We start from the raw sequence: 23,212 nt of genomic DNA on the forward strand, positions 1-23,212 counted from the left end.
TTCAAACTTGGGGTTACATAATGATCCATCTTAAGGAATTGCAGTCTCTTAGTATTGGACCATTTAGGGTGTTGCACAAGGATGGCACTGACGCCTATGCCATTGACTTTCCATTTGATTTTGGTCATAGCCTTACTATTACTGTTAAAGATTTGGTTGCAATCCCTGATGACTCTTTTGCTGCACACTTTCCTGCGCCCGTTGTTCATCCCATTATTGATTTCATGCCATCTTCGTTTCCTTTTACCCTCCATCGAGCACAAAAAGAGTATATTGATTCTATTTTAGCCGAGCAAATAGTTTTTACCAGTGATGGAGGCATCCAACATTTCCTGGTTCGTTGGCGAGGACGACCAAGGTCCGGCTACACTTGGATCCAGCGCGAGGAGATACCGCCGATTGACCCGGACTTGTTGGAGTACTACCGGGGCTTTACCGAGCCGCTTTCGTCGAGGTCGACTTCTTTCCACCCGAGGAGAGTTGGTGCGGACACCAGTGCCAGGTCAGCCGGTCGCCACAGGATCCAGCCAGCTCAGCGGGTTCCAGCCGATTCAGCCAGCCTGATTTTATTTTAGATTGATTTATTTTATGTTGATTGGGTTTATTTGCATATTGTCATTTGGGTTTATTTGCATATTGTCATTTTAGGAGCTTTTTGGAATTATTTTATTTGTAGGGGTTATTTGTTATTTTGTGACCCTATATATATGGGTCCATCCTGATGTTTAGGGTTTAATGAATGATGATGAATGAAAATTAGCCTCCTTATCTTCTTCTTCCCCTTCTCTTTTTCCCCTCTTCTTCTTCCCCTCCTCTTCTTCCCCCTTCCCTCTTCTTCCTGCAGTTGTCCTGCATCAGGAAGTAGGCCAATCCAATTCACTAGAAGTACTGCATGTCACTATTGAAATTTAAATAATATACCATCAATTATTTGCAAACTTTTTAGCGCTTCCGGCCAAATGGAGATCTTATTATCTTTTAATCGAACTTACACGCTTGTTCCATTAAAAAGTCGCAAATGTGTTAACATCAACTCCTTTTTCAAAAATCACAGGAAGAGCAAAAGCTTAAAAGTAAAATGCTTAAAAAGTTGCAAACATTTTACGGTGACTTCTAATTCTAATGTTTGCTTGCCTTCAAATTTAGGCTCAGTTTGGGCGAGCTTATATAGAGGTAAAAAGTACTTTTTTATCCTTCAAAAGTACTTTTGGATACAAAAGAATATGTAATAAAAATTTTAGAAAGTTGTTTTAGCTTTTTCAAAAAGCTAAAAATAGCTTTTTGAGAAAAGCTCAATTTTGGAGCTTTCCAAAAAAGTTGTTTTAAGCTTTGTCGGCAAGTTATTTTCTTTAACCAAAATACCCCCATTTAAAAGTTCCTTTTTCCTCCCAAAATCCTCCATCCCTTTTCTTCCTCTCTCACCCATCCCCCTCCCACTCTCTCTCTATTTTCTTCTTTCTCTCAATGTCGCTGCCCCGGTTTCTTTTTTCTTTGTTTTGGGAGGCAGCCCGTGGCTGCCCACAGTGGCAGCCACCACCCATGGCCGGCGACCCTTCCGCAGGTCGTCGCGACGCCACCTGTGGCACACAGCCAGCCCACAAAGTGGCCGGGCTCGGTTGTGGGGTGGCCGGACCTCCGCCAGCCATGGGATCGAAGAGGCGAGCTGCAGCGAAGTCCCCAGATCCGCCGGCCACGGCCCGGCCCCCTCCTGGGCCCCCTTCCGGCGCTGCCAGCCATGCGGGAGGATTAGAAAAGAGAAGAAGGGAAGAGAGGAAGGAAGGAGAAGAAGATAAGAAAAAAGAAAAGAAAAGAAAAGAAAAGAAAATAATAAATAAATAACTAAAATAAATAAATAAATAAATGAGTGAGTGAAAAATAATCTAATCTAAATAAATAAATAAATATAAATAAATATTACTAATTATTTAGCTAATTTTATCACTTAATTAGAAAATTTGTTAGAGAGATAAATTGTCATCAGAAGGGTAAAAAATTAATTTACACTAATAATTATAATATTTTATATATTTATTATTGTATTATACTATAAATATAATATTAGATTAAATTATATCATAATACATTGATATGTTATGTTAAATAATTTAATATTATATTAAATTATCCTATAGTATACGATGTTAGAGTACTATATTATAATAATAATATGTTATATTACATTAATATTATATTATATTATATATTTATGTATTAATATGTATATTATATTTTATTATGCTCTGTTATATAATACTAGTAATATCTTTTATGATCATTTTGTCACATAAAAGTACTTTCTCAGTTTATTTACCAAACACATGTTAAAGTACCATGACACTCTAAAAATGTAGTTACCAAACAACAAACAACTTTTTATAAAAGCTTTACTTTCAACAGTTCTACTTCTAAAAGCTCTACTTATCAACTAGCTAGCAACAAGAGACCCTCTCAACAACCTAAGCCAAATATTCTCTAAATTGTATTTTGCAATTATAAGTCTTAAGTGCTTATCATTCAATGAATTTGGTTCGCATGGTCAAAGTTTGGACAATTATGGCTGACCTCAGCTCAATCCCAAGCTAAGACAAAACCTAACTGGGATTAGACCCCATATTTTTTTGTGTGTGTATATATATATATATTAAAAATGGTGCATTGTGGTTGGTGCTAAAGGCATTGTTCCTGTTGGTCGTTCATGCCTTCATATAGGCGTCAACATGGCAAGGTTTAACTCGGAGAAATCATGCAGGAGTAAGAATTTCAAAGTTCTCTTATTTTCTTAAATAAAATTTACGTCACGTTAGGCATAAAATCTAGGTTTAAACAAGGAAGGAGTCCGGTCGCACCCTTACTCTGTAGATGGATATCATCAAATAATCTCTTGGTTTTGTTCAGGGGAAGACAAGTAGTTGAACAACTCCTAGGGAGGAACAAAATGTGACTAGACTATCTTGACACAAGAATGCTCCTCCTCCAATGATGTATGATGTATCAAGCTATTACGAAAGAAACTCCAATTATGGACGCTTGCTTCGATCGGCTTATTAGGAAAAGCAATCATTGAAAAAAGGTCAGATATATGAAACTTTATTCCTGCATGTAGAAAGATTGTTTCCGCATCTAAAACCCATATATTTATTTTCAAAAACCACCGCATCTTTCTTATGTCTAAAATATTCTTCTTTTTGTTGTTTTATTTTTGCCCTTGCACCTCCGCAATCAAGACCGGGTTTTAGATATTGAGAGAAGCCGGCAGATAACACCGTCACAGGCAGTAAAACCAACACCTTTATAAATTTGTTGTTCGACGCAGGTGCACTCAGGGAGGACAGAGTCAAAACGAGAAACCTGTTGAATAAAATACAGTGAGAACTTCTATACTGATATAGATCCTACCGTGTATTCTTAATTCTCATTGACTATTGAGACAAATATAAACTAATCCAATAATAACATCATCATATTAAGCTAAACAAAGTACTTTGGGGTTAACAATATCTTTCTTCGTTGCCCGCAAGTTGCAGCACAAAGCTCCTACCAACCCTCTCATGCAGCTTCCTGTGAAGAACACCTTACTGTACAACTGAAGATGCCACATGTTCAAGTTATCAACATTAAAATTCTCTGGTATAATCATTTGCTAGTTTCTAGTTTGAAATAAACCTCCTGCAACAATCCTTTTATACCGTAAGTCTCTAATCTCTATCATAATAAGACCCCAGAAGAGTATATCAAGTAGACAAACTTTTTTTATTGCAAGGAAATTGCAGTTGTTACCCCCCCCCCCCCCCCAAAAAAAAAAAAGAGAGGAAATTGTACTGTGATAAATATGCTATGAGCTTTACAATCCTGTAAAATATGGTAAATGATCTGGGGTGGAAATGACTCATCAATCAGAAGACAGCTTCAAGTTAGTCATCAGCTCGCATCTAACACTCCCACAAGGCACTTCTCCAAAAGGAATTCAGCATTCACCCATGCATGATACTTATCTAGAATGAAATTAAGGAATACTGGATGCAAGATAAAAGCATGACTTCGTCTTGAAACCTTTAAGCAAAAACCAATCATCCCTCGTTCTGGGACAATTTTTGGTCTCTCAATAGAAGTAACAGCATCCCATGGGATGTCTTTAACATTGCAACTCCACTCCACTAGTGTATGTTATGCACTAGTGTTGAACACATCGATGTTTGTTCCACTGACATGTTCAGCATGGTGCCTTGGGACTGTTTATTATTGCCCCTTTTATTGTATTGCAATATATGGGTATTTTAATATTGGGTCAGATTGGTAACCTTTTTTTTTTCTTTTGAGGCCAGATAAACTTGTTCCAAGGGAAATCATTGCAAACGTTTGACAAAGGAAAGGAGCCATCATCATAAAGGATACTGAATAATGAGGTGCAATCTTTTCCAGCTGCTTTCATAAGCATATCCACACCTGCCAAAAGGAGAAATTTTAGGGAACTCTCCAGACATAAATGTCTTCATAAGCAAAAGCAAGCAATCAATTCTAGTCCAGTCGGAAAAGAAGAAATATTACAACAGATGGGTCATCATAACAGGCCTGTCTTGATAAAGTAGTTACTGATTTATACAATTATTACAAAAAAGTAATAGATGTGTGGATAATTCTTGTCATCTCTTCACCATGTCTGCTTCAAGGTAGTTGAAGAAACTGTTGAGGGCAGAGAATGGTCATGATTTCTAATAGTTCAGCAAAGGCAGTTTTTAAGCTATGATCCTCATTCTTTGTCCACAAAGACTTGGAAATTATGCTCCAGAAAACTAATTAGGAAACAACTGGCAACCGGGAAACAACTGGCAACCGCTTCCCTCCAGTTATTAGGTTCATATAATTGGGTAAATTTATCAAACAGGTGCTATAATCTTGCACCCAAAAAATTGGTGTTATAATATTTTACTAAAAGCTTTTATTTTGAAGCTATGCATTAGAGTCCCTTCCAGATAGGGGTGGCAAAATATGACCCGACCCGCCAACCCGACCCGTATTCGACCCGCCATAAACAGGTTCGGGTCGTAAACAAGTTGACCCGTTTAACCCGTTTATTAATTGGGTCGGATACATATTTTAGATATCTGACCTATTTAACCCATTTAATATATGAGTCGGGTTGGATCAGAAAGAGCCGGCCCAAGCCTCGGCCCAAAAGAAAGCCTCCCCCTTCAGCGTAGGCGGCAGCGGCGAAGAAATCTCGCAGCTGCCATGGAGCTGAGCAAGACAAAAGAAAAGGAGCAGAGATATTAGAAAGAAGGGAAGAGAAACTGTGAGTCGTATCTCTCTCAATATCTTCATTTCAAACCAGCAGGCACCCTCTCTCTTGCCAAAGCCCCAACCCCCCACCTCTCTCTCTCTCTCTCCGTCGACCCTCCCAACCTCTCCACATCTCTCTCTTGCCGAAAGGAACCCCAAGGTCCCCAACCCCCCACCTCTCTCTCTCTCCGTCGAACCCCCAACCTCTCTCTCTCTCGCCAGAAGGAACCCCACCCTCCCATCTCTCTCTCTCTCTTGTCGGAAGAAACCCTAGTAGATGACGGCAATAGCAGGCCAAGGAGTGCCGATAAGCTCCCCGGTGGGGAGGACGAGGAAAGCACGGCGCCCCTTCCGAAAAAGGTCGGCCTCTTCTATTTTTTTTCTGGTTATTTACAGTAAGATTTAGTTAAACGGGTCAGAAAAGCATAAATCAACCCGACCTGTTTAATCGACCTATTTATTAAACAGGTTAAACGGGTCGGGTCGGGTTATCTGTTTATTAAACAGGTCGGGTTCAGGTTGTAATTTCTGACCTGTTTAATAAATAAGTCAGGTTCAGGTTTATACTTTTCTGACCCGTTTAACATCTGACCCGACCCGTTTATGTCCGACCCGACCCGATTTCCACCCCTACTTCTAAATAACAAACGGCGCATTAGTCTAATGAAACCTAACATACGAGCCTCATATAAAGTATAATATATCTGTAAGAGATATCTAGAAACATGGCAATAATGCCTTTGTGAATTCCTTGATAAAACCATAAATAGTGCAGATGGAAATAACCATTTATAAAACCCCTTAATATTCATCTTCTACTATCAGTTCAATCAATTACATAAAGCAATATTGTCCTAATTGTCCTTGATATCTTTATTACAAACAAGAGGAAATGGTCTCGGTTCCTCTATTGTAAATCTAAAGAATAAACAAAACAAGCAATAGCACAAATGGGAGAAAGTTGTTAGTTGCACCAGAATAGACTGCTGCTAGCTTTTAAGTCACATATCATTATAGGACTAGAGCACCACAAGGCAAGATGATGTCCAAAATATTAGCATGGGACCCTTTAAACTCTGAGGTACAAACAAACATGTCACCCTGCTTACAGAAGATTTTCGGATGATTGTGAACCATTCACCTCAAAGATATTGTTCACCTCTAAGATGCATTGTAGCAAGGCAAGAACCTTTCGGCTCTGGGGATGAAATTAGGCATTTCGTTCGTTGCATCTCCAAGGGTTTTTCAAAAGCGAGTAATATCACCAAACACATTATCAGTTCACTCAACCAAGAAAAAGTGTAACAATCCAAGAACATGACTTTTAATATTGGCAATAGTGACGGGAGCATATTTCATGACTACAACCGATAAAACAACCCTGTGACTTCTTTGTCTTGATTGAAGCATTTAAAGGCATTCCATCATCTAGCATATAGATTGAGCACCCTAGAGGAAGAAAAAGTCTCAACAATTCAGTTACTCTAAAACAAACCAAGTATTGGGACCTGCAATGCATGTGGGAGAAAACATTGATGGTTGACAGTGTTGGGCACAGTAGATGTACGATGCACATTAGAGGAAGCATGGATGGTTACAATATTCTTTGGCACATGCAGTTCTCATGAAAGGAATGTGCATGGCAGTGATCCCCAAGTAACGGATGTGTATGGTGCATGTAGTTTATTTAAGAGTGGAAGAAATCTGAAGGATGGCTGCGATCTTATCAATCATTATTGTTTAGATTTCATAAATGGATTTCCTGCTTATCTATATGATTCCTGTCCTTCATCAGTCAATAATTAGACTGAAAAGGGAGGGGTAAATTAATTAAAAGAGGAGGGCTCTAATATAGACAAAGTGAGGTAATGGGGTCAAGAGAGTGACAAAAGTTAATGAAATTCTAAGAAGGATAAGAAATAAAAAAGCCAAAGTAGCATCGATGCTATAAATCAATATATTCTTTTATATGGCATCCAGCTACATACCCCAGCTTTGATGCTTGGGTGTGGAGACCGTCCACAGAGTTCCCATTACATATATGAAGATGTTTTTAATTCGATAACCAAGTGCACAAGTTGTTATAAATGTGGATCCTAAAACTCAAGGAACCTTATAAGTTATAAGCAATCAATTTGTTATCCTATGTCCAAATCTAGCCTGAAGCATCTCAACCAAACCCTTAAGCAAAAGAAATACAATTACCAATCCAACAGGAAGCTAAGATATTGCGCACGTTAGGCAGGAAAATTTTCACCGAAAATCAACAGCTAGCTGTTGGTTAAACAAAGTTCAATAGTTTGGTTGTTCCTTTCTAGCCAAGACTTATCATCTTGATTCCAGACACACTGGAAAGCTTGTTGACAAGTGTTTTAATACCATAGGCCTCACATGCAGTTTATCATGGTTTGCCTCACACAAATGTCCATGTAAAGTACATGAAAAGGCCAAGCCTTTGTTCCCTTACTGTCTTCGAACATACTTGAAGCAAACTTTGTTCAATGAAGCAACTGGAATGTGTGATCTTACTTTTAAATTTTTCTAATATAGAAGGACTGACAGTTCTGAAAATCTCACCAAACCTATAATTGTCTTGCCCAAACCAGTTCGGCTGTCCTTGGTGGTAATAATTCATTATTCTTATTTTTTCCTATTTTCTTTTGTGAAACATTTTTTTCTGGGGAAATAAAACTTCTTACCAATAACATAAGGATCTTTACCAATAGCAAGTTGTAGCTCTACAGCAAGTCCTAGTGGAAGATCAAATAAAGGGCAGAAAAAAAGCCTTAGGACAATTCATTGTCAATTTGGTATCTGATATAATTAATATACCATTATAAACACTAATTATTCTCCTATGCATGAAATAAAAGTTCCAAAGGAAAACCTCTTAATCCAAACTCTCTTCTTGTTAGGATTTACGCAAGCCCAAAATCATCTTAAAAGTGGGCAATAACATAGTCTGATTAGTGATATTCTGTATCTACCAGCTCAAGAAAGAAATTGTCAGATTTATTGATCCAAAGAAGCAGGTTATTGAAGAAGCATTATGATATATCTTGTCAACATAGTTGAGGTGTAACATTGTAGACCCTACGGAAAAAAAGAGATTATGAGAAACTGAACTAGTAATAAAAACTAGAATAGAGATCAAGTGAAGACCAAGAAGCACCAGTTAAGATTGCATGGCCATTTGGGGTTGCCGACATGATGCATTTTCCATTAAGAGTGTACGTTGGTATTATATGTAAATACATATACAATATGTATATTATATACATTGTGGTTCAAAATTGCCAAAACAGGTGGCGCCATTGGTACCATATTGGTCTGATGCAAAACCGGCACCGATACGGGTGCAGAGATGCCAAAATAGTCCATACTGGTATGAACTGGCCCTACCAGAAGTGCAGACAGGTTTTTTTATTCTTTTGGATGTTTTCAGTTTCGATGCCTACTGTCAGTACTGGCATAAAATTGATACCATACCATTTCTGATAAAAAAACAATACAAGATAGGTGCCGGTTGAAAACCTTGATATACATAGTGTGTACAGCATGTATGCATGTGTGTGAAAAAATATCTGTACATGAGCATGTGCATGCATGCGCATCTGCATCCACATGTCAACGTGTTTGAAGTCAGGTGTACCTTACAGACACGCATGTATACAGAAACTGCTAGTGTTAATAAAAGAAATATCTCAACCAGTATAGGGCAAGTGAAAGAGTATATTCAGACCAGGTTAAGTCAAGGACGACATATAAACAATTTCTTATAATAAAAGCACATAAATAGACACATACCTCCAGGATGAAATTTCATATAGGGGGAAATGTTATACACACGACCTTTTAAAACTGTCCAAATAGAACCTTCAGTCTTATGTTGTCTCACTTCATCCATAGAAATGAGCCTTCGATTTGATTGGCCCTCAAGCCCTGGGGGGAAAATCAAACTGATCAGCAGGAGAATCTATGTCATGGTGAAGAGAACTTAAAACAGCTTTGTACAGCCAGTTAAAAGAAAAATAACAACAGAACAATCTGATCAAGAGAAGTTGATTGCTGAATGTAAAAAAATGATAGTTAATTTATAAAGTTCACTTGTACTCTCAATTGAATCATATGGAAATAGTACTTGAATAATGTGAAGTTTCTTTGAAAACTACCACAATTTTGCTTTGTATCATAATTCTCCCCCTTTTATGTTTTAAATATTGTCTCCCTCTTTTTAGAAGTTTTAATTCTTCCCTTTTAAAAGTTGTTAATTCTTCCCCTTTTACAAATACTTCTTTACTTCCACATTTGTCTCTTTACTTCCATTATTTTTCTTCCTTTTGTCAATTCTTCATATTTTCCTCCATACTTCCATTATTTTTCTTCCTTTTGTCAATTCTTCATATTTTTCTCCCCCCTTTTGTCATAATAAAAAAGGTATGTTAAAGAAGAAAAGACTTGAAAGCAATTTCATTGCAAAAAAGCATACACATGCCATGGGTAAATAATTCCTTGCAATGAAAAAAAAAGGAAGAGTGAATGAAACTCTATCACACAGCCATTTAAGCCCTTCTAAAATAGTGGGACAATAAGAGGTTGTTGCTTAGTACAAAAAAAGCACTATAATTTGACTCTGAAGTATCTGACTACGATTGTTAACAGGTGCTCAAATATGCAATAAAAAGTTAGAAGTGGGTGTAAGACCTAGAATAACAAAAAATGAGAGTTTAATAAGCTGTGTGAAAGCTTGCAATGATATCGAATGTAGCTCTTAACAGTATCAACCACCCGAAAAAAATCATAAATTACATTATAGGCATGACTTGATGGTTATGGCCTAGGGCTATTGTTTAAATTGACCAGAAATCTTTCTTGTCATTGAGAACGTAATATCAAAACTAAAATTAATTTAAATCACTCACCAGTGCATAGCTAAAATAGTTAGTACACTATTCTGTTTAAGGAAGGTCATAGGTTCATATCAGTCACAGCTCCAGGCCTTTCAGGTTACCATGGGTGTTATGACATCGGACACATTTGCCATGCAGCGAGCAGGATATGAAAGCTTGTGAGCTAAGTCTGGAGTGGCTTCATGTTAGGGGATTATAAGGTTGCATGCCAGGGATAGGTTAGGGTCTACGGGCCTCAAAACATTTTCTCAACCACCCTCAAACACAAACACATATATTCACATTTATCAAAAGTGGCTCATTTGATGGACAGATGTAAACAATCAGATATCTTGTCACAAGGGATCAGTGAATGGACAGAAAAGACTAAAAGAGGGTATAGAGTCTATAACAATAAGCTACATCAATGGGACTATTCTATAGGCGGATAAAGGAAAAGATCCCCTACATTGGTGATCTACAACCATGACAACTTTAGTCTTTTAGTAAGAATCTGGTAGAAGAAAAGAGATTATTATCAAACATCTTATTGGACATTACACTTAAGAACGAGCCTTCAGGGTAGTTTTTTTATTCATACACCACTTGTTAAAGAGAAAAGGTCAGGCTGGACATTAAGAGGACCAATGATTCTCATTAAAACTGAAAGGCCCTCTGGTTAATTATGTAACTGTATATTTTCTTTGGCTCCTTTTTTCTCTCTATGGCAACTTTTCTCAGAAAAGAATTATAAGCTTCTTGATGAAACTAGTTTTGTGACACCTTTTTAAGGTACCTTCAATGTTGGTAGTAAAAGATTGAGACGTACTTTAAGATGAGTGCAAGATTAAGGTTGTCAACAGAAGTTATTGTGGTAATCATATCCAAATGTTGCATAGAAATTTATGAGAGGTAGCCCATGATATGCCTCTGCTTTTTGCTCAAGTCAATCAACACCTGCCCACATTCTCCTGCATGGGCTACAGTGGCAGTATAGATCCATTTTCAGACCATTGCTGGTTAGAAACTGTCTATTAAGGCAGAAGCAGCAGCTCAGACTGGTATCTAGACTTTCTGTGAATCTTTAAAAAGTTGTTTCCTCCAAAGTATGAAAACAAAACAGTTTCTTGACTTCAATGTCACCCATGATAACCATAATTTCCAGATGCCATGAACTCCAAACAACTCAAATTAAAAACATTACTTCATAATCTAAATTTCAAGGCAAGACTTCTCTTTTCCACTCAATCAGATATTTCCAGATATAACTAGTCAGAGCACATCAAAACAAAACTATTTCCAGCAAAACAAAAACAAGAATGGAAATAGTTAAGTACCTGCAAGGTCAGGATGTGTGCGAGTAAGTTTTAGCCAGTCCATTTGGCTGTAACCTTTCTCAAAAGGAACCTTTGATCTTTTAACAGTGGATTTCTTTATTACAGGCTTCTGTTCCTGCGACCCAGTCACCAAATCTCCAGGCTCTCCCACTGTTACTGGTGTTGCTGAATTCTTCAGTTTGAACTTATTATTAGATGAAGAATCAATCTGGCTTGAATTATTAATCTTCTGAATACTAATTCCCTCCAGAGTATTGTCATTGAGACTGATTTTCTTAATGTCAGGAATGGTTTTAGGTGACTCCAAATGGTCATCATCCACTGGTGAACCAACCTACACAACAGAGTTGCTGAATGTCTTAAAATTCAACGTACTCTTAGATAAGACACCATAAAACCTCAGCATAATCCAGTTTCTTTGGAATTAATTTACTAAATTCTATTTTCTTCTTTCACCATGGCAATTAAAGTTAAATAGCAAAATAATAGGAAAAAGTTCAAAAGGAGAGTGGATAAGCATTTCCAGGAAATTGTCACTGCATGTCAATCTGCACATATGGCATATATCCGGTCGTTATTATGATGATGACTGACATACATACTTGCCATAGTATTCAAATACCATTTACAACCACATCTGCAGCAAGTTCCTTATGCTCCCACTCTAGTCATGCATGCAATATTTATTAATTAATGTGAATGCTCAGGCATGTGACTCCACCCAAAGTTTGTGTGAGACCCACTTTATAATGGACTCCAAAACATACACGCAGACAGATGTATGTGTAGTATGTCAAATACATATAAATATATGTATATATACACACACATATGTATATGTAGTATGTAATATACATATAAATATATATACATGTATACATATACATATGTATATATATAGAGATATACATATAGCTATATGTATATCTATCCAAAACATACATGCAGATACGTGTCTGTACATACATATATACATATATTACATATACATACAGTCTTGGAGTCAAGCAAGCAAATTACACTTCATCGGTTCATAGCACATCGGCAGCTAAAGTTGAGAATGATTTCTCCTCCGACAAATAATCCAAGACTCCATGTCTCTTAATTCTTGAAGACATTCAAATGTGTATAAGCTGATCAAGTCATTCTTTTCTTTAGATTAGTCATAACTCCTCTCCACAAAAAAACCCAATCTAAAATCTTCGGTTATGTAACTCAAACTCTTGAAAGTCTCATATTAAGACTTTTTAGTTGTTTGGCACCCATGATGACTTAATTCATAATATTTTTTAGCAAAAAGTCATGGACAACAATTTTACTGCCCAACAGATGGTTAATGTGCCTTAGAAATATATAGCTGTCTTGAAAAAATGTATCAGATTCAATATATCATATACTTATACAATTATCAGTATGGAAGGAAGAGAGATGCACAAGATGCAAAAAGAAAAAAAAGTATAGAACTTAGAGGGAAATTGAAAAGGTGACAACTATACAAATTTGAATGGCATGGATGCACACACCCTCATCGAGCACTCTTGACAATGATGGCATCATAAATACGGTAGTTTATGGATGAGCACCCTAATCCTCACCAAAATCCAGGACCATTTCTTTGCTAGGTGGCAACATGATCAATATTTTAAGTACCAATACTAGTATTCAACTGGTCTAATGTCAGTACAATTTTTGTATCAAAACTAGGTGGGGGAGGGGGGGAGGTGTACCAGGTATCGGTTCCCTACGATATGGTATGGTGCATAGGGACCAGTGCAATCTGATACTCAAAACCATGATTGTAATCCATCTTTATATTCAATAAACTATTAGTGATGTTTTGGCATTATGATTTATACCATCATGTAATGTGTCAGACAATTTGTAATAGCCTTAAATGGTTTTTGTACTAATATAAAGTATTTGGCTACACCTTGCATTTACATGATTTTGTTCATATGTTACCTATCTTCTACGGCATGCTTCTTCATTTATCCCTTTCCTTTCGCCTTCTTTTTTTAAAATCAAATCAGACCTACACTATTGAAATGCAGGGCATAGAAGATCTTCCCAAATTGCAATCTCAGAAAATTCAAACTAAGAAATGTGAGTCGTAATATCATATTTTTCTCATGCCGATTTGAGATCCATTGAGTATCACGGTCTTTATATAAAAATAACAAAAGAACTTGAAAGGCAGCACGTCATAGCTTGACAATCAACACTGCACTAGAGCACGCATTGCTCTTTAGAATTCTGAAATATATAATTCAAAGCCACAGGTAATAAATAATCACCAATGGAGCAATTTATTGTTTGGTTTCAGAGCCAAAAAGGCCTGTATATCTATAAAATATATTTTTTCCATATAAAAAGTTAAATTTATTGCTGCAACTGTTAAGTGGTAACAAATGATTCACATATTGTGACACAATAATGTAACCATGGTTCACCAAACTGGACTGTACCGCCCCATACCAAGCATACGATACAATATTGGTAGCGAACAGGGGTGATATTTTGAGTCTTCGTACCACAGACCAACTGTACCTATATTGTACCAAAATGGAACTGGTACAAAAACTGAAACTAGTATTACGAACCTTGGGTGCACAAGGACCAATCTATATAGTGCACTCCAATATAGCTGGCACGCACTCTTGATACGACTTGTTTTGGCCTCCAAATTTGTTTTATAGTCTTTTTCTTATATTTTATTGTTTTAATGTCATGTTTTTCCACAAATATGGTATGTTGATTCAAATCTCTATACGTCCTATTCAAAGTGCATTTAAGTTTGTAATACATTCCATAACTTGCATTAAAACTACATAGAAAACTATATGTGCATTAACAATTGAAAATGTAAGAGGTTCCTAACCCAAGAAATTAATATATGATACCAAAAATTCAGCGCACTCAAGATAAAACAGTCCACTAGTAGCATTACTTTGACAAATGAACAGAGAAAAATATATTTATTATACTAGTGAACAATAAGGACCATGTCTTTGACATAGAAATGTAGTCCATCTCCACAATGCCAAATCAAGTGCCCGTCGAGCTCACAAGCATGTAATAACCCACCATGTACAAAGAGGAATAAGTATATATGTATATATGTGTGTATGTGCGCTACACTTGGAAGTGTTATAAGTTGTTTAGTGTCATTTTAGATGAGACAATTTGATGACCAAGATATATGACCTTTTTCTGAGCCTTCAAATATAAAAAATGATAGGTAAAAATAAATGAAATTCCTTGGCCTTTAAGACTTGAGAAATACCTTGGGTCTTAGAAAATTAAAATTTTGGTCCAAGCCCAAAATCTAATATTGGCACTAAAACTAAGAAACCAACTTCTTATTCATCAGGAATTTGAATTCTGACTATATTATTGAACTCAAAATGGGGTTTGTTTCTTATTTACTTCAGCAACTTAAATTATAGTCGCATACATAATAATGTGTTTAGAGGTATGTCTCCACACATGATAGTATTCTGCTTGCTCTATGTATTACTACCTTCAAATGCTTGGTGAACACCAAAAAGGGGATTCAAAGGGCTTCTCACTTCGTACAAGACTGTTCAAATCAGGTTGGGACAATTCAGGTTCGATCCATCTTGATTTGGTGAGATCTGAGCGGTTCAGACCCTGTTTAGCCAAACCAAAGGATACTAACACACAGCCTACAAGACTGTTCAAATCAAGTTGGGACAATTCAGGTTCGATCCATCTTGATTTGGTGAGATCTGAGCGGTTCAGGACCTGTTTGGCCAAACCAAAGGATATTAACACACAGCCTCTATGGGGCTGATATGAACAAGGCTTGAATCCTTAGCGGTAATCAAGAGGACACATCTAACACTAAGAGGACACATCTATTTTACCTCCATACCAAAGTACACATATGCCCCTTCAAATGGTTATGGCTATACGTATTTGATACAACTTGAAGGGGAAAACAAGGCTCATGGGTTAGGGTGTGGGAATTTGAATTGTTCAAAAATCACTAATAGGAAGAGAGATTTAAAGAAAAAAAAAGGAACGGACTGTAATAGGTGATAACATGGTCTGCTGAACCGACCTGTACCGGTCGGTTCAGCCCGTACCGAACCGGTGTCGACTGGCACCGGTCCGGTACAGGGGTATAAAACGGTTCCGACCCAAACTGGGTCGGAATCGATTGGTTCTGTACCTGGACCTGTGTGAACCGGCCCGGTACAAGCCGGTACCGGTGCGAACCGGCCCGGTTCGCACAGGTCCAAGCCACACTTTCCCCGCGCGTGGGTGCGCGGGGAAGAGCGCCTGCGCGCGGGACAGCGCGCCCCACGCGCGGGGAAGAGCACCCACGCGGCTGGAGCCCGCGTGGGCCTCTTAATGCCACAGAGTGGCATTTAAAGCCACTCTGTGGCATTTGTTTTTTTCCTTGAAAAACGCGCGCGGACGCGCGAGCGGAGAACGCGCGCCCGCGCGCGATTCCCCGCGTAGGAACCGCGCCCGAGCGCGGTTCGCAGCCCGCGTGGGGGCATTAAATGCCACAGAGTGGCATTTAATGCCACTCTATGGCATTTGACGCGTCCGCGGACGCATTTTTTTTACTTGGGAAACGCGCGCGGACGCGTGAGCGGAGCGCGCGACCGCGCGCGTTTCCCCGCGTAGGAGACGCGCCCGAGCGCGGTTCCCCGCGCGGGGCACCGTGCCCGCGCGGGCTGGCAGCCCACGTGGGGGCATTAAATGCCACAGAGTGGCATTTGAAGCGTCCACGCGCGTCCCAGACGCGCGCGGACGCATTTTGTTTTATTTTTTTTAATTTTCGACGCATTTTGTTTTATTTTTTTTTTAATTTCCGCGCGCGCGGCGGTACCGAACCAGAACCGTACCGATGCCGGTGCCGGTGCTCACCAGTACGCCGTACAATCGGTCCTGCGAACCTTGGGTGATAATAATACAAAATTTAGAATTCAAGAACAACCAAAAGATTAATATCTCCAAAGTAATAAAAGAAATTGTATAACAAGAATGTTGTCAGTGTTTAAGCTGCTTCATCCACTTTGGTAGCCCATGATGTCATTTCTCAATGTTGTCCTCAAAGCGAGGACTTTAGAGAAACACTTTCTTCCAAATTAAATCTTCAAAATCCTTCCTCAAACTTTCTTTATTAAGTTCAATAAAAAGAATACAATAAAAAAATGTGGACTTCTTTGGAGGGCCGTCAAATGAGCGAGTTGTTCACATGCTAGCTCGTGTTCAGCTCAAAATGTGGCTCAAGTTTGTCTCACTTGGTTAGTAAGGGAACCAAGCTAGAGATAGGCTTAACTCGAGCTTAGCTCAATTTAGCTCCAAATATTAATATATAAATAACTTAAATATTTTTAATCTATTATAATCAATATAAATTTTTTTTATATACTTATTCAACATAAACTAATGTAATTTATAAAGAGTGACTACATCTCAACTATAAGATTAGAATATAGCCAACAGAATTATAGCACAAAGTGTATAGAAGAAAGTTTTGAAAGACCTCAACCTCTCATCGGTCTCTTAAACGAGCCGTTCATGTACAACTTGAGTTTTACCCAAAATTAAATGAGCTGGAAAGCTTGCCATGATTATAAAACAGACCTAGCATGCTCGCGTTCAACCCATTTACACTCTTACTTCTTTTGTAAACTAGTAAACAACAAATAGTCATGAGACACAACCACTGCTTTCTAGTCTGCCCACATCTCTTGCCATCACCTATACGTTGCATATTGAAGATATGAACCCTGTAGTCAACTAATATTCTTTATATGCAACCCCTCTTCTAGAATCATAAAATGGGGAAAGCGAAAAGAAGGAACACCTGCATACATCCTATTAAGTATTACCAAACAACTCTGGGAAAAAAGATTTTTGTATTTTTGCACTTCTACTCAATCATATGGGATGTTAGCTGCCAGTTGAAGAGAAAAATAAAGAAAGAAAACTCAGACTTGGGTAATATTTTCAAGATTTATTTCAAACAATGATTACCTTAGAAAATCACTCAAAAAAGTCATTCAGCTGTCTTGCCAATCACTTTGCTTCATTAAATGGCACATTTCATGATAACAATTCAAAGGCAGCAGCAAGAATACAAAACACCAGCTGAGTGTCTTTTCAAGTGATATTTTGGAGTTACTTAAGCACTTTTGTTTTATTTTCCATAAAGATCAAAAATATGAGACATTCACAAGTTGACAAACCAAAAATGATGATACATAAACTCAAATCAATGCAAGCGGCTAATGAACTTGAAAATAAATTTTAGTATCCAGTCATGAACCTTTAAGGAACCTATGAAAGAATAATAGGAAATGCTAATGAATACCAAAACTATCTGATTTAAAAAAGAACTTGCCTTGCAAAAGGTGAAATCAGAAGAATCGCCCATCTTCAACTTTCTTAGTGTATTCTTTTGTATTGCACTGGGCGGCCCAATCTGTTCTAAAAGATAACCCTCTTCAAAGAATGCTTTGATGGATGTCAAACAACACGCAAGAACAAAAGAGAAGAAATCTTAAAGCAACTCTCATATCAAAACAACTAAAATTTCAAATTATATGCACACAATTTTAGTTAAGAAAAGATCTGATAGACACATGCGCATGCATCCAATTGAGTTCAACAATTCATCCATGAAAGCAAAGAAAAAATTATTAAAACAGAAAAAGAGAATCAATGTAATGGTCAATCATATCACCTGCAACTTTAATGAAAAATAATAATAATACATAAATGACCAAGAAATCTTTAAAAATGTGGAAAAAAGAGGAATAGAATTGCAAGTATGTAGATTAAAGGAGACTAGTGAATCTTCAACAAAAGGGTTATATCTGAGTATTCAATTTCACACAACAAAAAAAACATAGAATAGCCAATCCATTTAGGTTAACGGGTCAAGGAGGGAGATGGCAAGAAGAGATGTTTCTTGGTCAGACAAGGATTCAATTATTTGACGACAATTTGGGATTCCAGCGCTCAATTGCCACAAATCATGACTTGACATTAAAAAAACTAAAGAAAGTGGTTGTGGAATACCTCTCAACCCATAGGGTTTTACACTGTGTTCACGAGTAGTAATACTACCAAAATCGTTGAAAATTTCTCGATTTTTAAAATTCTATCCTCGACAAAATGATTGTTTGAATTGTTCTTAGTACTGGTTTTGCAGACCTTGTTTTCATGTCTACCAAATCAACATGTTTTCATTTTAAGCAATTATGTTTTTGTTCTCTACTCTGTTACTATCCATCAACATGGAAAAAAATGTCACAATTGTTAAATATAAAAAGTTTCAATTATCTTTAACTTATTTTCAAATTAACACATAAATAAATGAAACACAAGGCTGTTAAACCTCACGCCATCCTATTCATCCTTGACAAATGTCTCCACTCCATTGATAGCTTATGGCTCTTCTCTTTCATGTCTACCTCCAAGCCATCAGAGATAACTCAGAGTCAGAGGTGTACTTTTTTCCTCCACCTACATGTTCAATCCACCAAAGGGAACACGAATTACATAATTTCTCCCTTTCCCTGTCATCCACACCACAATCTCTCTCTAGTCTCTTGTTTGTAGTGATAGGTCCACATGACATCATTTTCCAGCTCCTAAATTCGTTGGCTCATGTTTACTTTTGGAGCAAGGAGTTTAAGAAAATCCAAAAACAAGACAAACATGATATATGCTTTTGAATCAAAAGAATTTTTTTTTAAAGAATTTAGTGCTCGCAAACAATCTATTGGCCACTATTATCTCTCTCCAACTGGTTGGTCTTTGAAAAAAAAAACTTTTTTTGTTCTCTTCTCCTTTGCTTATGTAAGCAATAATCTCGAAGAAAGAGAGAAAAGCATAATCCTGATCTTCTCCACCGCTCTTTCATTTGAGCCTGTACTCCATTAGGGTAGTGGAAAAGAGTAACTAGGTAAAGAGGACAAGTGCGACCTAAGTCATGGTTCAGTTGGGGCTCTGAGACATGAACAGAGCTCATGGGTCAGGGTAGGAATATGAGGATGTTGTTATGGGGCTCTCACGGATGTAGACAATCCCATGCTCCCACAAGGAAATCGATAGATATATTCAAATAAAGATGTAGAATGCATATTGGGAGTGTGCTGGCCATCCACATGGATACAGAAATGGGGCCATCAGTTCACTAACAAAAATATATGAACCTATCGAGGAACTTAAGGCAAAAAGAGGAAGGGTGTGAAGGGGTGTAGCATTCAAGTTATAATTTGGGCTGGAGGTAAGACAGACATCTTTATGACACCATTTAAAAATTGTAGTAATGACTTTATCATTCCAACGGAGGGGAAAAAAACTAGATCAATGTAAAAATATTCTATGCTCTATTTGGGATGATAGCCCAAAAAATTATCACTCCATTATGATTATTTTTCCCCCGCAGGTTTGAATCACATAATCCAGAATTGTAAAGAGCAATATGTGATTACACACTCTAAACTATTTTCAACCTATAACATGTGCTACATGAACCTTTTTTGTTACAGAATATAAAGAACTTGGTATACAATGGAGCTCAGATTGGCATATAGTAGTTTGATTCTACAAGTATACAACTTCAGATCTCTTAGACTGGACTTTCTTTTTCTTCGTTTTAGTTTTGGAGTTTTGTGCCTTAGATTATGACAATTAAGAACCAATTTGATGTTTCAATCTAAAATAAGAAAAGGGAAAGGAAGAAAAGAGATAAAGATAGCAGGCATATGGAGAAAATCACGCAAAGTTTCACCAAGCACTTTCTTTTTATTAATCCATTTAAACATCTATGATAATTTGTGTGCCTCCCTGCAAAAAAAAAAATAAAATAATGCCAATATTTTCTCAAAAATTGGACAAACCTAGGGGTGAATCATACCCTAACCTGACCTCGAATCTAGAGAGGCTTGAACTGCCTATCCATATCCTAAAATATTTATGGTACATATCTTACCAGCATTGTTAACAATGGTGTGTGAGAATGCATATTGTTGTTTATCAGCTAGTGTTATTGTGTGTGAAGCAATACACACCATTACAGATCAAAATACAGCAATATGAGCTCATAACTAGCTTTAAGGAAAATGAAAAATGTGCTTAACCAGCCTGAAAATCCTTATTGTTATTTAAGATGATCTTAAAACTTAATCTATTTATGACCCTCTTCCTTCTAGATTTGACCCTCTTCATAGTTTTAGAACAAGAAGAAATTGTTATAGGCTTATTCTACACCAGCACATTGTATGCAAACTTTACATGGTGCTAATAATATGTGTATAATAACTGCAACATATTGTTAATGTGTAAACAAAGTTCCAAGTGTAAACATATTTGGAACATGTGACATAGTTGTAGTGCTAGTTTGTGTGGAGAATTATTTTAGACTGTACAATGAACAAGAATTCCAATCAATATATATATCTAATTTGATTTATATCCTGTATTCGTCAAGATAAGTTACACCATATTAATTTGTGTGAAACAAGCTTATATTTGAATGCTAAAGATAAAGATGAAGATACCTAAAGAATATGAATGTGAAGTTTGAAGGCTTATAAGAAAATGAAAATATGGACACACAAGAAAGGTAAGACAACCTTTCTACACATATAGTCTCCTACTCCCTCATCCTAGTTATGCCTTATTGGAAGGAATTAAAAGTTTGCACAGAAGTGCAGAATGCAGTATACTCAAAATCCTATTTTATGTCCATGCTAACAATATATTCATTATTTAAAGACAGATAAAAACTGGTTATAGTTCTTGAACATCCTATAATTTTGAAATAGAACAATACAAGATGAGATTACCACATCATCAATGAAAATAAAATACAATTACCACATCATTAATGAATATAAAATAGAACTAGAAGCTGCTGAAGTCAACTTTCAATGCTGTGTGAGGATTACCAAGAACAAAAACTAAAGCACTTACTTTTTCATGGATAATGCACAAACCATGCCTAGAATTCATTTTATCATTTTTCAAAACATGTCAAGAGAAAACCAACAAAATCAATGGCCAATGTCGAGTTCAAATTCAAATCTATTCCCAGAAAAGTAGGAAAAAGAACTCCAATAAAGATATACTAGGAAAAAACATCATAGATAACTGCATGAAGATGGCTACCATGCATTAACTTATAATTTATCAGATCCACTGCCTGCTAATGAATAGATCAGCATAACATAAACACCATATATGACCAACTACTATGTACTTATTCTCCTTTTCCTCTCTCCATTTCCAATTATTAAACTTTAATTTGCTATTCATTTGATATACACTCTATCTCTACTTCAAGAAAACAGGAGCAATAATTATTGTTTCTTGTGTTACAGCAAATTAAAATCAACAGTGATTTATTAAAAAAAATAGAATTCCAGATTTGTGCGAAAAAATCACAGATTTGATGAATACACATCTGAGATTATTAGCAGAAAACTTCAAAAGCTAATGTATGTAACGCTAATGGAGATGCTTTGAATTCCGTATCGCAGAGCCAAACAAAAGGCTAAAAATTTGGTGTGGGGGGTGAAGAAAGTTAGGGACACAGATATTACACAAGCAAACGCCGGCCTTAATGGGTCGTATCTTTTTCTCCCAACTTTAATTTTGTATATTATTATCCTCCGGTTGGTTATGTGAAAACCGAGATCAAAAGCATCTCATTTAGAGCTGGAATCCCTATTCGAGACCTAACCTGCATGACCTAATAAAAATCTTCAAGTGAATAATCCTAACCTAGGTCTGGATACAAGAAGGGAATAGATATCAAGTAGGTATTGTTCAAGAGATCAGAGGAGACGGAGTGGGTGCGTGTGGGTGGGGTTGGGGTTCCAGTTATGGCGGTGGGGTTGGGGTTCCAGTTATAGGGAAGAAAGACGAGGTGCGGGTAGCGATGGATGGTGGTGTCTGTGATTGGACTCCGGCCGCCGCCGATCTGTTTGTGTGTATGCTTTTGTGAGAGAGAGAAGTGGGAGGAGAGGTGGTCTTACGTTAGCTGAGAGTGGGGACGACGAGGACCGGCAGCGACGGCAAAGCGAACTCCGGAGGAGGCAACGGCGAGAACCAAGGAGGCCGCGAGGGAAGGAACTCCGGGTCCTATAAAGCTTCCCTTTGTTCAACTCTTCTTTTACTTTCTTCGCGTCGCTGATACGCTTTTTCCAGGCAAAACACGAAATGAAGGATGGAGACCTGCATGTGTCATAAAATTAAAATTGTCTGGTCTAAATTCTCGTGTACACACCTGGTTCGGATAATCAAAAAGACGAAAAAAGAAGAAGGAAGGAGGCAGGTCAACATTGAGGGACATTTGGCTCGGGATGGAAATCGAAATCAGAATTAGAATTGGTTGAAACGAAAATTAGAATGATCATACTCCCCACATATTTTGTTTGTTACTAAAATTGGAATCAAAATGAAATTTAAGTAATAGATGAGAATCCTGATTTAATTTTGGAAGATTAGAACATTATTCTCATTCCCTTCTAACTAGAAATGTAAATGGGTCGGATCGGACTGGGTTATGAATGATCTGGACCCAACCCAATTCTTTGTTCGAATTTTAATGTTGGGCTCGAATCTAGACCCAACCTAATAGAAGATCGGAGTAGTTCAGATCGGATCCACAACTAAAATTGCTGACCTAATGGATTATTCAGGTTGGGTCGG

The 23,212-nt window shown here is 37.3% G+C and overlaps 1 protein-coding gene across 3 annotated transcripts; it reads right to left on the bottom strand.

The window, feature by feature from the left end:
* Positions 1-3,435: 3,435 nt before the first annotated feature.
* Positions 3,436-22,824, bottom strand: LOC103708629 (cytochrome b5 domain-containing protein RLF). Of its 3 annotated transcripts, none has more exons than XM_017843199.3 (6): positions 22,537-22,824; positions 17,889-17,974; positions 11,504-11,837; positions 9,085-9,219; positions 4,393-4,443; positions 3,436-3,992 (listed from the first exon to the last, which is right to left on the bottom strand). In XM_017843199.3, exons 2-6 carry the CDS (start codon positions 17,919-17,921, stop codon positions 3,919-3,921), a joined length of 627 nt encoding a protein of 208 aa, XP_017698688.2. In that variant the 5' UTR covers positions 17,922-17,974; positions 22,537-22,824; the 3' UTR covers positions 3,436-3,918. The 3 variants fall into 3 exon arrangements, with proteins under 3 accessions (XP_017698688.2, XP_017698687.2, XP_008791871.2); XM_017843198.3 differs by having other exon boundaries at positions 17,889-17,969; positions 22,537-22,823; XM_008793649.4 differs by having other exon boundaries at positions 17,889-18,001; positions 22,537-22,823.
* Between the last annotated feature and the right edge of the window lie 388 nt (positions 22,825-23,212).

Source organism: Phoenix dactylifera, chromosome 8, assembly GCF_009389715.1.
Source record: "Phoenix dactylifera cultivar Barhee BC4 chromosome 8, palm_55x_up_171113_PBpolish2nd_filt_p, whole genome shotgun sequence".
In the NCBI taxonomy this organism is placed as follows: domain Eukaryota; kingdom Viridiplantae; phylum Streptophyta; class Magnoliopsida; order Arecales; family Arecaceae; genus Phoenix; species Phoenix dactylifera.